Here is a 14,753-nt window from a genome sequence, read left to right as displayed (position 1 = left end):
CCATTTGCCGCTGATGATCCTTCCCGCGACAAAATGCCTGATATGTGTTTCCTATGTCCAATGTGCCTGGCGTAGTATCGCCATCGCTCAGGCTGCTTGACCAATATGCCAATCGGTAAGTAGAGGTTGCCCGAATTCCATTCTCGGGCCTCGTCATGGTGATCCAGTCGAGGTCGATGTCTGTCTGGTCGGCTTCAGCGCAGTCTTCACTTGCAAGTCGGGCTTGGAGAGCCAGCTGTGCGTGGTCCGCCCGAAGTCCAACACACCATTCGTTGTGAGTGGTTCTGACATGGAGTGCCGTGCGATATGTGGCATCTAGGAGGTCGCGATTGTCTGACCTGAGCCATTCTCGCAAGCAGACTGCTCAATGTCCGACAGCTCGGCTGTCTCCAGTGCGTCCGTGCTAGACACCATCTGCGAGACTAATAGATGCGCAATGTGCTCCCCAATGTCTCATCGAGCTGACTTGCACTGTTTGTGTCACCAGAAAACGTGAATTGATGCGGACCGCGTCTCTGGGAGTCCCTGCAACTGGGCGCTTCCCATGCTGACGTATACTGTCATTGGCATGGAGCGCCATCGTAGGTAAGCGCTCAGCCTCGCACTATTGCTGGCTATCATTGTATGAGCGGTTTCTTCTGCCCGCCAACCATGCACAGTCCCAGCGTCGCCAGAGCGTTTTGATCGCTCGCCGTTATGATCGATCTGGCCGGAAGCATTGGGTTGTTTTGGTCAACAGATGAGGCGTCCTTGGCGGCTTGTTCGATGGCCGCCATTTCTTCCTTGCAGGCTTGGTGATCCATGGGGCAGATCACAATGGGCTGCCTCAGCTCGATATTCCGTGCTGACGTCAGATGCGCCTGTGAGTGGAGTTAGTATAACCCTGGTGTGCCGCAAGAGCCCGAGTCTGCTTACCTTGATGTTCAAGAAGAATTCAATCTTGTAGAGCGTCGACGACGTCGTGAAGGACGTCACCTCGTAGTTTGGAAATCCTGGCTGTGGTCTCCGCATGATCCCGTTGGCATCTCGCAGGTCCTTGTGGGGGAAAATGATACCCATGTTCGTGACATAACCAGCCTCTGGCAGTTTCGTGCCAACGACTTGAGCGTGCTTCTGGAGCTTGTTGATTTTTTTCGTGGGCTCGTCGCCTTCGGGATTGTACGTTATCTCCTCTTCAATCGAGAGCGTGATCTTCTGGATCGTGACCTTCCTCGCCTTGTTCATCCAGTCGAGATTTGGCGCGACCTTTATATACACCGTGATCGGGTCCATAGGTCCGTAGCTCCACCTCGGTAATGTAACGCCTAACGTGACGATGCTGTCTGCGGTGGCTATCTTCGTTTCCGGGCGATTGTACATGCCGAATGTTGACAACGTGTCATATCTTTGTAACGGGACCGGGAAGGCGAACCGGCGTACGGCCTGACCTTGCTGCAAAGTGACGACAAGCTCGTAGAAGGTCTCTGCCGTGCGGCTTGGAAGTTGTAATGAGGCTGGCGGTATCCTCCGATTCGTCTCCTCGCCGCCTCGGCCAAACGGTATGAACAGAACAAACGGCAGGTCCATCGCAACCACGTGCTCGGCTTCCTTGCCGGTTGCACACCGATACAAGAGCAGTTCTTTCCCCACGACGTCAGTCGTGTCCCGTCGAGGAGCTCCAAGGTGGCGCTTGGCCACGTTCTCCGCGGCTGGGTGGATGGTCTCGCGCCGTTGCAGACATATTCGTACAAGAGAGATGGCTACGGGTGCGCTGAAACCGGCATCGGGCCGGATCTCGACCTTGCCTTCTATCCGGGGCTATTGTGAGAGTCAGACTAGGTTCTTGCACATTTCCATATGGCTGCGGGGGCTTCTTCTTGTGCAAGCGCATGTTGAAGCGCCTGAAGGGCTGCCGCATGAGAAAGGCGCACGGTTACGGTGGCATGTGGCATGTGGACTGGTCCCAGCGGCAGCACCTCCAAGGTCGAGAGAGGAAAGCACCAAAACTCACCAAAGTGGCCGATATTCCCGGATAGCCAACCAGAAAATGACTGTTGGGTGGCCCCGAGACCCGAACGGAGGCCTGCACTCGGTCTGCCATTGTCGTGGCTCAAAAACGCCGGCTAGAAGAAGGGTATTGTTGTTGGCAGGAGCATGTAGCGCTTCTCCAGCTCGTGGCCGCACTGGCTGCTCAGCAGTGGTCGCCGTCGTCGGGTGTGGTGGTTGTGGTGCGAGGTGCAAGCGCACCAGCGCAACGTCGCCGTGCCGCCAACAGGATGCAGTCGAGGTTGTCGTGGTCTCGAATCATCACATGGGGCTCAGGGAAGGTCTGTCGGCGGTACAGCCGCGCTGTGCGGGGATCGAGGGACTGTTGGACGGGCGGGCGGGCGGGCGGCGGTGGAGGTGCTTGGAGAGGAAGCGACAGAAGCGCAGCGAGGCGGCCGTCGCCAGACAGAGTCGTCGCGGTGGCCGGCGTGGTCGAGCTGGGAGGGATGCAGCGTGGCGCGGGTCTGGGAATAGCGTTTGGGGAGGAGTTGAAGAGTATGCCGAGCTGTGCTGATGCTGACAAGGACTTGCGTGATGGTTGTGCTTGTGTTGTCTCTGCCGTGCGGCGGGCGGGAGGCAGGGTACGCAGCCCGACTGCGGGCGGGGCGGGTGCGCGCGAGTGCGCTTGGAGCTGACCTCGAGTGGCGCCGCTCAAGACAAGACGGCTGGCGGCAGTGCGTGGTGCAGCAAGCAGGCGGGCTTCAGGGTTCCAAGGTTGCTACTAATAACGTACATGGGCGGCCCCCGGAAGCACAGCGGCAGTGACTTGATGCCGCTCTGCATCGCGGCAATGAATCGCCCTACGCCGCATCTCCCAGACATCACCGGCCGGTCCCTTGGCCAATCCCTCCGCGATCAGTAATGTTGGGTTCAACCCCAACCCGACATGGGAGCCGCCTAGCACCCCGCCCACTGGCCAAGCTTGAGCCTAGAATCCTCGCATGGCCTAGCGTGGGGCGCTGCTTTCCAGGCCAGGGTCTCACACTTCCAACCTAAATCGGGCTGCGTGGCGGCGGCGGCGCGGCGGTTGGCCTTTGTCTTGTATGCCCCCCACGAGGCTCGGCTGGTCAATCCGCCGTCAAACCTCAAGCAGCCAGGCGGATGTGTGGTGCTTTCACACGTCAGAGATGCTGCCAAGCGGCAAGAGGCGGCAACAAGGACAGAACCCTCCAAGGCTGTGTTGTCTGTCAGCACTTGCGACTGCCCGTACCATCGACCAGCACGGTACAGCCACCGCCAGCCCGCCAACACATAGATCGCCACCTCCGTGTCAGCTCTTGCAGGGATGTGGTCGACTCCATGCCCTGCACCCATCGTAATTATGGACAAACCTGTCTCCTGGATTCCGCGAAGGTTCCGGAAGCGCAGTTAACCGCTTTTCTTCAGTATGCCCCGATCCGAGGCCAGAGCTAGAAGCGCATGCAATTTGGGCGCTCTTCTGCTCGATGACGCACGTTAGCTGGACCCTCGAAAATAAATATGGTGCTAACGAGACGGCCAACAGCGCCAACCTGCAGAGAGAAACTCACAAGTATCTATCTCTCTTAATACCACAAAGTTAAAGCCAAAGCAGGAAGCCTCCAGGAGTCGGTCGAAGAGCGGCGCCAATGATAGCCGCAGTGATGCCGCAGACGGGAACTTTTGCATGATGCATGACTGCACTTGCGAGGTTTACATTCCTCTGGAGCAATGTAAGACTCCTTGTTCTGGTCCAAACATGCCCCCCTCCCTCAACTTGGAAGCATCGCAACGCCAACTGATGTCCAGCACATCCAGACCTGGTTAGTCAACACAGCCAGGGGCCCTTAAGCAGCTGAGCTCCTCTCGGATGGCCTCCTGTTGGCCCCATCTGTAGCAGATGCAGGCGAGGTAGCGTCCCGGTCCCCGGCCGGGTCGTGTGCCGCTTGGCGCGATGCTCCACCACGGCCCGCCGGGTCGGCTTTCGCTGGCCGGGTCCACGCACGGCCATCATCGTCAACGTCCCGTAATTACTTTACCCAGCTTCATCCCACGCAGAAAAGCAGCAACGGCCGCGCCCACACTCACGACCCTTCGATCCGACGCCCGCACGTCTCCGCATACCACTCTACCCCAGCAGATTGCCGTTCATCCAAGCCGCGCCATGTCCGTGACATTACACACCACAAAGGGCGATCTCAAGCTCGAGATCTTCTGCGAGAGCGTGCCTAAGACAGCCGAGGTAAAGTGCCACAGACACGCAATGCTACCCGCCGAGAATTGAACACGCTTGCTGACGGATTACACTGGGCTTCCAGAACTTCTTAGCCCTCTGCGCCTCGGGGTACTACGACCGCTCGCCCTTCCACCGACTCATCCCCAGCTTCATGACACAGACCGGCGCGCCCGCCGAACCCAACCCACCCGAGAATCCAAAGGGCGGCAGATCCATATGGGGTGGTACCTTTGAGGATGAGCTACGGCCGACGCTCAAACACAATGCCAGGGGCATCGTCTCCATGGCCAACAAAGGACCGGCGACGAACGGCTCGCAGTTTTTTATCCTGTTCGACAAGGCGCCGCACTTGGACGGGCTGAATACGGTCTTTGGCAAACTCATTGGCGACGAGAGCCTGGCTACTCTGCACAAGATCGAGACGACGGAGGTGGATAAGAAGAGCAGGCCAAAGGAGAAGATTGTCATTGAAAAGGTCACGATGCACGCCAATCCACTAGCGGGTTGAACGGGCTGTATGATGGTGCCAAGTACGAGAAGCACTCTCCGGCCCTGTGGTACTTGCCCACAATCGCCGATCAAGAGCCAGTCACAGGCCCAGAGACGCCGTCGATAATGGTCACGGCGATATGCCACCCACAAGCATTCAGCACGTGTCCCGAATGGCCTGCACGACCACGCTGCACCCGAAGGCCCAGCCAAAGATAATTGCCAATGATGAGATGGCAAAAGGGCTATTTGAAGGTCCAAGTGTTTGGGCCATTCTGGGACCCGCGGAACAAAAATCGAGACCTTGGTTTATGCGGAAAGGTCAAGCACCACGCGCTGGCTCCTTCGTCAGCCTTTTACACCGCTCAGCCACGGAGGGTGTGGTCGCTGCCTTTTCCGGGCACGTTATGCCCGACTTGAGGACCGGAGGATATTGAGATGGGTGAGGGAGGGTGATGAAAACATTTGGCCAGCCAGGACGACCAACTTTGGCAATTTGTGTCTCGTCGCTTCTGGTGCTGAGCCCCAGGAGTCACAATCTCGAGCCGAGCCTGGCTTCTTTGCCATTCACTTCGTGGCTAGCTAGATGTGAATGGGGGCAGAAAGGCTGCATAGTGATGCCGACAATGCTATAAGATAATTAAGATGCACAATTAGACGCATTGTCCTCACAGCGTATCTATTCCGATTGTGAGCATTAGTCGGAGTTTCCAGTCCTTACATTGGCATTCACCGGATTGTTGCCCAGCATAACGGTGCTGAACAATGCTCACACTAGTCCACCGCTGTTCATGTCAATTGAAGCATGCTCCAGTGTGCTTCCTTGTGCACATGTTTCTGATTCCTCTCTCAATCACCTTCCTCACAGGTCCGTCCCTCTCGATTAAAGGTGACCCTCAAGCAGCACACTCATAGCTTGTGTCCACACCTGGTGTAAGCTCTTTATCGCACGCAAACTTGAGCAAGCAGCAACACCATTCTTGACACTGGCTCTTGCGTCGTGTCCATGATCCCATCGATCAGCTTGTCACACGTCTTTCCGTTACCCCGCCTGTTTACCTCCCCGTCACACCGAGCTCACTCTATTTCCCACGACACTCATCATGGCCATCCTCGAGAGCGTGCCTGGTATTGAGGTCACGATCGAAGTCGCCGGAAGCACCGCAGATGAATTTGATGACCCCAACACGACGAACCCAGCCTCGGAGAAGTCTCTGACCAAGTACATTGAGTGTATCGACGATGCCGAATTCGCCGTGATGACCAAAATTGGCCATGGCTTCTTGTGGGATGAGGCTCAAGTTTTGGTTTTCACCATACATGTGGACGGCGTCCCCGCAAGAGCTAAAATATTTGGCCCGCGTAACGTGGACAAAGTGCAAAAGTGTGAAGGCGTGTTGGAACACCAGCCAGGGAAGGCGGGTTGGGGGGTCCGCAAGTTCAAGTTTTCCCCGATGCAGATAGGTAACACACCCGATCGACATTTCTTGCAGTACTATTATCTGACGTAAATAGTCGATGCTGCGAATAGGAACAATACCCATTCGACAAAGTCAATATACTCGAAGCTTGGGACCCTTAGCATCGAAATTGAGCGCCGCATTATACTCACAAAGAAGAATTCCTCCTCGATTGCCTACAGTGGAACCCGGCCCGCCTCTGTTACAGAAAAGCAGATCAAGGGCCAAGCTGTATCCCATAGCGTATCGTAAGTGCTCCATTGGCCTTCCTAGCGCACTCGATTCTGACGTCTGACTTGCCGCAGAGTGTCATCCAAGCTGGAGACAGTCAACCCAACATTCTTCGACACCAAGCCTGTAGCATCAGACGATGGCCCGATTGCGGTCTTCAACTTCTTGTATCGTTCTCGGAGTCAGTAAACTACAAGAATGCTGTTCTCCGCCACTGTACTGACATATCGCAGCTGCGCTCAAGCATGAGCTGATCATCCCTAGAACACCATCCCCAGATCCACTGGATGGCATGTCCATGGAGGAGTTGCGGAAGCTCGCGCGAATAGGAATGAGTCGGCCTGTAAGTCTTTTTGTAATGTTTATTTTAGGCTCGGAGTCTGACGAAAGGCATGTTCCAGTTCAAGCCCGAAGGCGGAGTGAAGCGCGAGCGAGCCGAGCCAAGTGATTCTATCGATCTCACGGAGGAAAAGGCCTTTCTGCAGACTGCCAAGCGGACCCGTCGCGAGCCTCCTGTTGATTTGACAGACGATTGAGATTACCAGGACTTGGACTGTAGGCGAGGCAGGTCAACATTTCAGAGAAATGGGAAGGCCAACTGGCATCAGAGCAAACTGGGACATTCGCTGGACGATAGTGGTGTCTTCCGGTAAAGTCTCTCTCTTGGGGACATGTATGCCATAGGAAATATTCTTCACGCAAAGAGATAGACAAGCTTCACGGTACCGGAACGAACGACATGTAATTTGACTCTCGCTTCGTTTCATCGAGTGTCTTCGCCTGATCAACACTTGAGGTAGCGCAGGTATGGAGGAGCATGCACGGAGTCGATGCCAATATTTACGAGGAGGTAGTTTGCCTCGACAAATGATCCTTTCTCATTGGCCCGAGCCGGCGCTTAAGGGTGGCCGGTATTCCTGCGACCATCGGACGTCGTTGTTGATCGCACTTTCCTCCCTGCAGATTGTTGGTTGCTTTGTCTCAGGCAAGGGCCAGGGGTCGAATGACTTGGACGGCGCTCAGCCGCACCTGCACACTTCTGCATCCGCCTCCTTGAATCTCAACGTCGCCATTAATTGCGTGCGGGCTTCTGTCACTTGCCATCTTCGTAACATTCCTGTTGCATAGATTCGCGGATTCCATTATTGTGTCTCTTGTTAAGACCGTCCACTGGGATCATCCGCGCCGGCCGCAGGCTTTAGGGTGGGATCAGCGAAGCTCTCATCCGGGCCGGCTGTATCGCGCTTAACTCGGAACCCATACCTAGCCAATAGACCGTATTATCGTCATGGCGGTCATCGACAGAGTGCCCGGCATAGAGGTCGTCGTCAAGGTCAAGGGCTCAACTGCAGCCGAGCACGATGACCCTGAGGGCAATGACTCATACGGGCCTGACACTGTGACCAAGTACATTGAGAGTGTCGACGGAGCCGAGTTCTCGGTCGTGACGGAAGTCAAAGCAGAGTATGATTGGAATCAACCGAACCATTATGTTAGCCACTATGTCCATGTAGACGGCATATGTATGAGGAACACGAGGCTTTCGCAGCAGGATGTGTCGTTGCCATACGAAGTCGATGGCCGAAAGGAGAGGCAGCCCGGCGCAGAGGATTGGGTACTGCGGAAATTCAAGTTCGCACCGGTAACAACAGGTTGGTGGCGTTGTAGCTTGATCCGATCCGTGGCTCCGCTGACTGCTGTAGTTGACAATTCCGACCCTTTGCGCATTGACTCGGGAAGAGGTACTACCAGTGATCTTGGCACCATCGTCGTCAAAGTCTATCGGACAATAGAAGGAGAGTTGATTACATCTCATGAGCCTGAGGAATACAAGACATCCTCCCTACAGATCTCAGAGAAGCTGCTCAAAGGAAGATCTGTGTCCCACGGCACGGCGTAAGATTATCTGCATGACCTCTTCGGTCTACGGTGTACTGACTGCGACCAGGTTGTCCGAAGGCGAGGCTATCAGAGCCCCGTACAACTTAGACAGGAAACTCATCTTTATAGATGGCAAGCCTTTTGCGAAATTCCGCTTCATCTATAGATCTCGAGGTGGGTCTACTCATCGGTAATCTGTGACTGCCATCGCCGTTCTGACACTAGTCTCAGATGCACTCAGGACTGAAATGATCATCCCACGAATGATCACGCCCGAACCACTCAATGCCTTATCGACTTCCAACTCACAGAGACTGGCTCGCAGCCCGTTGGATACGAAGGTAAGACTCCAAGGACGCCATGACCATGCAGGCACTGAACTTTCCTTGCAGACAAAGCCTCGAGTCAAGCTCGAGCCATCCCTCAAGAGGGAACGTGTTGAGACGATAGATCTTACGGGGGACGAGTTTGAGTCACAAGACGCCAAAAGAACTCGACGCCTTACGCCAATTGATTTGACGGGGTCTTAGGTGTGTGCCGGTGCGCCATCTATGAGATGTGGGCGTATGCACACTGAGGGAGCTCGTGCTTGAGGCTCTTTATAATACGCACCTAAAAGGGCGAAGTCTGGAGTTCTGCTCAAAGTGCGGACGACCGTTGATTATCGTTCGCAATGTGGACTCGGCTTCGGTCATGGCCCGCTCTATCCAATCATGATAGTCTTCTTTTTGTCAGTCAATGAGCGTGCAATGGTAGTACTTCGATCCGCAACAATAACACCCATTTACACCGAGTCGACACCGAATGGACAGCGTCACATCTGATATCCCTTTCACAAAGTGTCGGCGCGATTTGCGCGTGCCGGGCCATAACCACAGCAACCGTCTTTGCGCTAATGGGCATTTGCATGTGCCTCAACCGACGTGTCTTACCACGCGTATTACATCTATCTCGAAGACAACACGCCTGTTTAGCGCACAACTCTGGACACCAAACATGGCAGTCTTCGACACCATCCCTGGTCTTAAGGTCACGGTTTTCGTTGAGAACAAGGCCCTGGTAGAGTATCGTGACCCGGATACGGCTGCTGCAACAACGAAAAATGGATGCCACGTCGTCACCACTTACGTCGAGAGCCGTGACAACGCCACATTCTGGGTCAAAGTGGCCACCACCAACCAATACGCATGGGACTACAAGAACCATGCTTTGCAGGTAAAGCTGTACTTGGATGGCAAGTACCTCGACAACTGGATCTTTGGTCGCGAAGAAGGCGGCGTTGACTGTCGCGAACTCACGTATCGCCAAGGTATTCGTGGTGATTGGCTGTGCCGAGAGATGAAATTTTCTGCCGTCAAGCTTGGTATGCTGTATCCTGTCCCAGCGCATCGATGGCGTCTATTATCACTTGCTTGTCACAACTCGACGCTGTTCCGCCTGAACTAATCCTATCGCCTTGCAAATGCTTCACAGTGGAGAACGAAGATGATACTATGCCAGCCAAGATTTGCGACATCCACCCATTCTTCGCAATCAACAGCAAAGCGGCTGCCCGCCACAACCAGGCCGAGATCGGTACCATCAAGGTTGAGATTCTGCGCGGCAAAGTCTCAGATGGTGCCATCCCCCACATCCTTGCCTCGCCTGCTGGCCTTCGATCAGGATCTGGGTCAGACAGCGGTAACCCTCCAACACCTACAGCTTGCGGAGAACCACTGGAGTTCAAAGAGAAGACTTTCAAGGGAAAAAGCGTGACGCACGGGAGCATGTAAGTTGCACACCCATCGCCAATAATGGCCATTCACGAACATGCCATCACTCACTGTCTGACATGCTATGCTACAGTTTCTCTGCCCCAAGCCCAGTGCCCGGGGTCGAAACAGTGCGGTTCAAGCCACTGTCCGACGACCAGGGACCTATCGCTACCGTCCAGTTTTTGTATAGATCTGAACGTATGTATCTTCTAGTCGTTCTAAAATCCTGCCTGTTACACCTTGGGGCAGTCGCAACGCCTTTTGGCAGCTTTGTCACAGCCTCCTCAAGCTGCACGGAAGGAAAGTGGTGTTCGGGCAGCAATCGTCTTTGGCCCACGACCATACCATTCTAGCTGTTCAGAGGCTTACCCCTTCCATTATGTTTGACGATAGGTTCCCTGGTCAATCAAGGCATCACGCGGCGCCATCATCCGTACCAGCACCCTTCTACCACCAGCCCTACCCTTGTGAAGAAGGAGAAGACCTCACACGCGCCCGGCGCAGCTGTTCCCCTTCCTCACGACACGCTTGCCTTGAACACTCCCAAGAAGAAGAACAAGAAGAAGCACGAGGCCCCTTCCCCAGACGCCGCGGCGGCTCTGCTGTCCCCCAGATTGAGCAGATTCAAGCTCCAGGAGTCAGCCGATCATGAAGATGGAGATGGTCATATCGCAGGCCAGCAAACCACAACTCCAGTTCCAGCTCCAGCTCTAGCTGCAGCTGTAGCACGAAGTGCTAGACGCCAAGGAAGAGCAGCAACAGCAACAGCAAGAGCCACGCCAATGTCTGCGGATAACAACAACAAGGGCATCCGCGCTTACTTCTTGAGCAAGTCCAACAGCCCCTTTACCCCAAACACACCGTCCGTGCTAGCGAGAGCAGCATCGACATCAATGGTATCTGCATCATCATCGTCGTCGTCATCGCCATTCCCCTCGTCGTCGCCATCAGCATCGTCTCTACCACGATGCTTGAACTCTGCTGGAAAGTCCTCTTCAGCTTTCACGTCCCCGGCGACCCCAGTGACCGGTCCAGAGCCGACGTTGTCATTCTCCCGCTCGTCGACGTCTTCCCCATCGCCGTCTCCTTCTCTCCCTTCTTCGCCGCTTGGCAACCAAGACTGTCGTCGCAACAACGTGGTCTGAAATCCCATCTTTCCTGTCAGCAAGACGCGAAAAGAGGCTCCGAGAGTGGAAAAGAGACCGTCTTCCCCATCAGCAAAACACGAAAACAGGCTCGGAGAGCAGACAACGGACTTCAGGGCGAGAGTGCAGTGTTGGCCCAACAATATGTATATGCACTTGTGGGGGAAAACGTGTGAACATTAACGGAGCGACATAAGGACAGGTCCAGGAAAAGTTTACCTTAGCGAGAAGACGAAAATGTAGAGTAAATATATACTTATGAAAAACCGCGAAGCAGGGGAGCCGTGAGACTGAACAGACCAAGTGTGCACGTCCTCATGTCTGCATCGCCCTCCCCCCACAACACCAATTATATATATACTTAAGAAGGCTGACCTATCGCCAAACGTAACAGCCCCATTCCATCATTGCAGTCAAGCATAAGACACACACGCACGCTGAGACCAAATAATGCGGTCGACGATCCAAGCTACTGGTAGTAGCGGCCGGCCCCCAACCCCGGGATGATCTCAAACATCACGGGGATGCCCTCTGCAGCAAGGTACCCAATGCCTGTGTCGCAGTATTAAAAGGTTAGTATGAGTTTGGACGACGACTCTGATGGAAGGAAGGTACACCATACCTGCATAGACGACGAGCTTCGTAATAACCTCGACATCGTACCGCACACGCGTCTTGATAAGCTTCAGGAACACTTCCTTGTCGCTGAGCTCGTCCTGCTCGGCCACAAAGAGGTTCGGCTCCTCGGACCCTTCTACCGGCGACGCCACCACGGTCCCCTCACCCATCATGCTCTCATATGTGTTGAGGCTGTTGGGGACTCCCGAGCTCCGCCCGCCATCTGTCTCCTTTTTCAGCTCCTGTATGCTCTTCTTGCTGCGCAGACTACCGTTGCTCCCGATGCTCTCGCGCCTCCTCCGCTCACGGTACGCGAGTGTCTCATAGGCATCGGCCGCACTCTGCGGGCCGATGGAAACGGACCTGCCGCGACCAGGGTGGCGGATCGATTGGACAAAGTTGGAGACGTCGCTGACGTTGGGAAGCACGTTGTCCACCTTCAGTCGTGCCGGGATGTTCTTGTACTCAGAAGCGGGTGTAAAGAATCGTCGTGGTAGACTGAAGCGGGTCTTCTCGAGCAGGCGGAAGAGATGAGGCAACCCCTTGAGGAGGAACGGCTTGGCGACTTCGCGCCACGCAAAGATGCAAAGCACGCCGAACACGACCCGAGCAACGACAGCCGGCCATCCGAGGACGCTCAGATCGAAGGGGAGAGCAGAATATGCCGATTTGCCGTAGTGCCAGCAAGCAGGCTCCAGCCCAAGTAAAACTCCACAAAAGGCGACCGTGTCGTCGAAACAGGGGCAGTCGTCAGCGGGCTCGGGATGAATCCGGACAAAGACCAAAATGAGCGCCAGCAGAGTCAGGACAGGACCCCAGCCGTTTTCGGCAAGGTACGCGGCTAGTACTGGCTGGTAGTAGTACTCGATGAACGAGATGATGGCTCCCATGATGGATCCCACGATGACGTCAAGAAATCCGTGCATGCCGCAGTAAAGGCGTCCAAACACAATGCTGACAGCATAGAAGTAGGCAAGTCCTTGCAGGGCGGTCTTGACCGGCGGGCTGAAGTCATTGGTGGGGGACTGCAGACACAGCACCGCGTAGACGACAACCGATACCGCATTCGCTGAGTGCGTCGAGGGGAACCCGTATTCCAGCGCCACCGACCCTGACATGGTGATACGGTGAAGAGGGGGCGAGAGGGGGCGCGGCAACGAGAAGAAATCCTTGACGAAGCCTGACCAATAAACGCCGAAGCAGAGGATGTGAACGAGCCTACAGGGAACGAGTAAGTCGCGTGTCGTCTCGATCGATTGCGACATGTCAGGAAAAGCTCTTGACCTACCCTTGACCAAAACCCGGATAGCCGCACCAGAAAAGGATTGGGAGTCCGATCATGAAGAAAGTGTGCGTGCCAAGATTGGCAGTGATTGCGAAGTAGCTGTCAAGAGCCGGTGTCCGTAGAGTAGTCTGAAGCAAGGCGAGATAGGGAGTCTCCCACCGGATCAGGGGCAGCGCAAGCTGGCGGAGGCGGTATCTCCAGGGCGGAAGCGCATGTTTGTCTGTTTCGCACAGCGTCAATCACAGTCCTGGTGTGTTTCTGGCATTGCTCCAAAGTTCTTGGCGCAAGTGAGGGGATATGGTAGGTAAAACTGCCAAGTATCCACGGCGGGCAAGAGGCGGTAGACCATGGCCATGGCCGCCTGGCCAATGGCTCTCACAGAGTATGGTACGACGTACAGTGATCATGGCCTTGAGTGCCAGCATCTATCACCGACTCGTCGACAGTCGTCAGGGCAGTCTTGGCCTGGCGGGGTACAGCAGGGCCGCCTGTGGCGGTGCCGTTAGCAGCCCTCGGCGGATAGGCGCTCATCTGTGCCGGTTGACGTGGGGAGTCGAGGTGTTGAACGGCTGAGGAGGGCGCATTCGTCTGTCGTCGTGATCGAGAGTTGTGGAGGACGAGAGCTCGCGAGAGGGTCGGCGGTAGAGTGTCGCGGCACCAGGCGCTTGGTGGTGAGGGGTGGCTGTCGATGCCAGGACAGCTGGACAGGTTGCGGTCGCGTGCTGGGAGAAGCAGCAGAAGACGGCAGACAATTGCTGCGCCTTGGCAGGTTCTCTCGTGCCTTACGAGGAACAGTGCGAGGGCGCAAGGCGCAAAGGGGCGGCGAGGTGCTTGCGGGAGTTGTGGTGGTGGTGGCCGACAGGACGAGTTGCAGTTTGCTCGAGGGGGTCCATCCAAGTGTTCACTTAGCGGCAGGGGTCCCTCCACGGGCCGCCGCTGTTGCCCTCGCCAGTCGCATTCGCAAGCCTGCTCCAGCGCTTGCGGCGATCTCCATTCCCTCCCATTGCCGCGCTGGCCGTCAGCTCCCCGGCTGGACGAGACAGAATCTCAGGCCACAATCTACAAAGACTGGCGGCGCCATCCTCGTTATAAATGTCATCCTCGAGGACAACCACCGCGCCTTTCACCAAGGCATCGGCAGGAGAGCGGCCCCACCCCACGACGTTGTCAGACCGAGGGCTAGCAGCAGCTTAGCGGGCAGTGACACTTTGTCCCGAGCCCATGACCCCTGCGATGCATCATCGGCCACTGCGCCTTCTTTGCTTCTCGAACACGGGATCCGCGGGGCCGGCCGGGCATCGTGTCTGCGGAAGACACGGCTGGAGATCCGACACGCCAATCTGGCTTGTAACTGCCTGGTTCGACGAGGAGGAATCCAATGTACTCTTGACGACGGGTCAGCAGGTGACAAGTAGCTACTCCCACAGTTCCAAGGTTGCTATCACGGCCTAATGGAGGTTCTGCAGCCGGCCTTGTGAGCAGCCAGGCTCTATGAATTTATTCCCTTCTCGTCAAAGAGTCTGTTGCGCTTCAGATGTTGTAGAACCCTTCTTCAAAACGTGCAAATGTGCTCAACCCGTGTTCTCCAAATATATCTTAGTTAGGATCCGGACCTTCCGTTGACGTCCACAGATCGCGGGCCCACACAAGTCTGCTACACCCCAGCCACGA

At 55.6% G+C, this 14,753-nt stretch overlaps 6 protein-coding genes across 6 annotated transcripts; 4 read left to right on the top strand and 2 right to left on the bottom strand.

The window, feature by feature from the left end:
• Window positions 1–617: 617 nt before the first annotated feature.
• B0I36DRAFT_234609 (arrestin) lies at window positions 618–2,080 on the bottom strand (the record flags this gene model as incomplete). Its single annotated transcript, XM_046149329.1, has 3 exons — window positions 618–860; window positions 916–1,797; window positions 1,991–2,080. The coding sequence occupies 3 exons, from the start codon at window positions 2,078–2,080 to the stop codon at window positions 618–620; spliced, it is 1,215 nt and encodes a 404-aa protein (XP_046018040.1).
• Window positions 2,081–4,147: 2,067 nt separating this feature from the next.
• B0I36DRAFT_232926 (peptidyl-prolyl cis-trans isomerase) lies at window positions 4,148–4,727 on the top strand (the record flags this gene model as incomplete). The annotated part of the gene is made up of 2 exons (XM_046149190.1): window positions 4,148–4,225; window positions 4,302–4,727. The coding sequence occupies 2 exons, from the start codon at window positions 4,148–4,150 to the stop codon at window positions 4,725–4,727; spliced, it is 504 nt and encodes a 167-aa protein (XP_046018039.1).
• Window positions 4,728–5,811: 1,084 nt separating this feature from the next.
• B0I36DRAFT_357346 (uncharacterized protein) lies at window positions 5,812–6,935 on the top strand (the record flags this gene model as incomplete). Its single annotated transcript, XM_046157786.1, has 5 exons — window positions 5,812–6,172; window positions 6,224–6,416; window positions 6,474–6,580; window positions 6,633–6,742; window positions 6,801–6,935. 5 exons carry the CDS (start codon window positions 5,812–5,814, stop codon window positions 6,933–6,935), a joined length of 906 nt encoding a protein of 301 aa, XP_046018038.1.
• Window positions 6,936–7,687: 752 nt separating this feature from the next.
• B0I36DRAFT_357345 (uncharacterized protein) lies at window positions 7,688–8,810 on the top strand (the record flags this gene model as incomplete). The annotated part of the gene is made up of 5 exons (XM_046157785.1): window positions 7,688–8,051; window positions 8,103–8,295; window positions 8,348–8,454; window positions 8,512–8,621; window positions 8,673–8,810. The coding sequence occupies 5 exons, from the start codon at window positions 7,688–7,690 to the stop codon at window positions 8,808–8,810; spliced, it is 912 nt and encodes a 303-aa protein (XP_046018037.1).
• A 1,268-nt stretch (window positions 8,811–10,078) lies between these two features.
• Window positions 10,079–11,434, top strand: B0I36DRAFT_4157 (uncharacterized protein). The gene is made up of 2 exons (XM_046162047.1): window positions 10,079–10,232; window positions 10,428–11,434. Exons 1-2 carry the CDS (start codon window positions 10,112–10,114, stop codon window positions 11,177–11,179), a joined length of 873 nt encoding a protein of 290 aa, XP_046018036.1. The 5' UTR covers window positions 10,079–10,111; the 3' UTR covers window positions 11,180–11,434.
• B0I36DRAFT_309718 (PAP2 superfamily protein) lies at window positions 11,161–14,075 on the bottom strand. Its single transcript, XM_046152172.1, has 4 exons — window positions 13,481–14,075; window positions 13,086–13,302; window positions 11,802–13,015; window positions 11,161–11,731 (listed from the first exon to the last, which is right to left on the bottom strand). Exons 1-4 carry the CDS (start codon window positions 13,611–13,613, stop codon window positions 11,649–11,651), a joined length of 1,647 nt encoding a protein of 548 aa, XP_046018035.1. The 5' UTR covers window positions 13,614–14,075; the 3' UTR covers window positions 11,161–11,648.
• Window positions 14,076–14,753: the final 678 nt, after the last annotated feature.

The sequence above is a fragment of the Microdochium trichocladiopsis genome, assembly GCF_020744255.1.
Source record: "Microdochium trichocladiopsis strain MPI-CAGE-CH-0230 chromosome Unknown B0I36scaffold_1, whole genome shotgun sequence".
Taxonomy (NCBI): Eukaryota; Fungi; Ascomycota; class Sordariomycetes; order Xylariales; family Microdochiaceae; genus Microdochium; species Microdochium trichocladiopsis.
The sequence above is the reverse complement of the archived record's forward strand: the minus strand, read 5'-3'. Positions and strand labels throughout refer to the sequence as shown.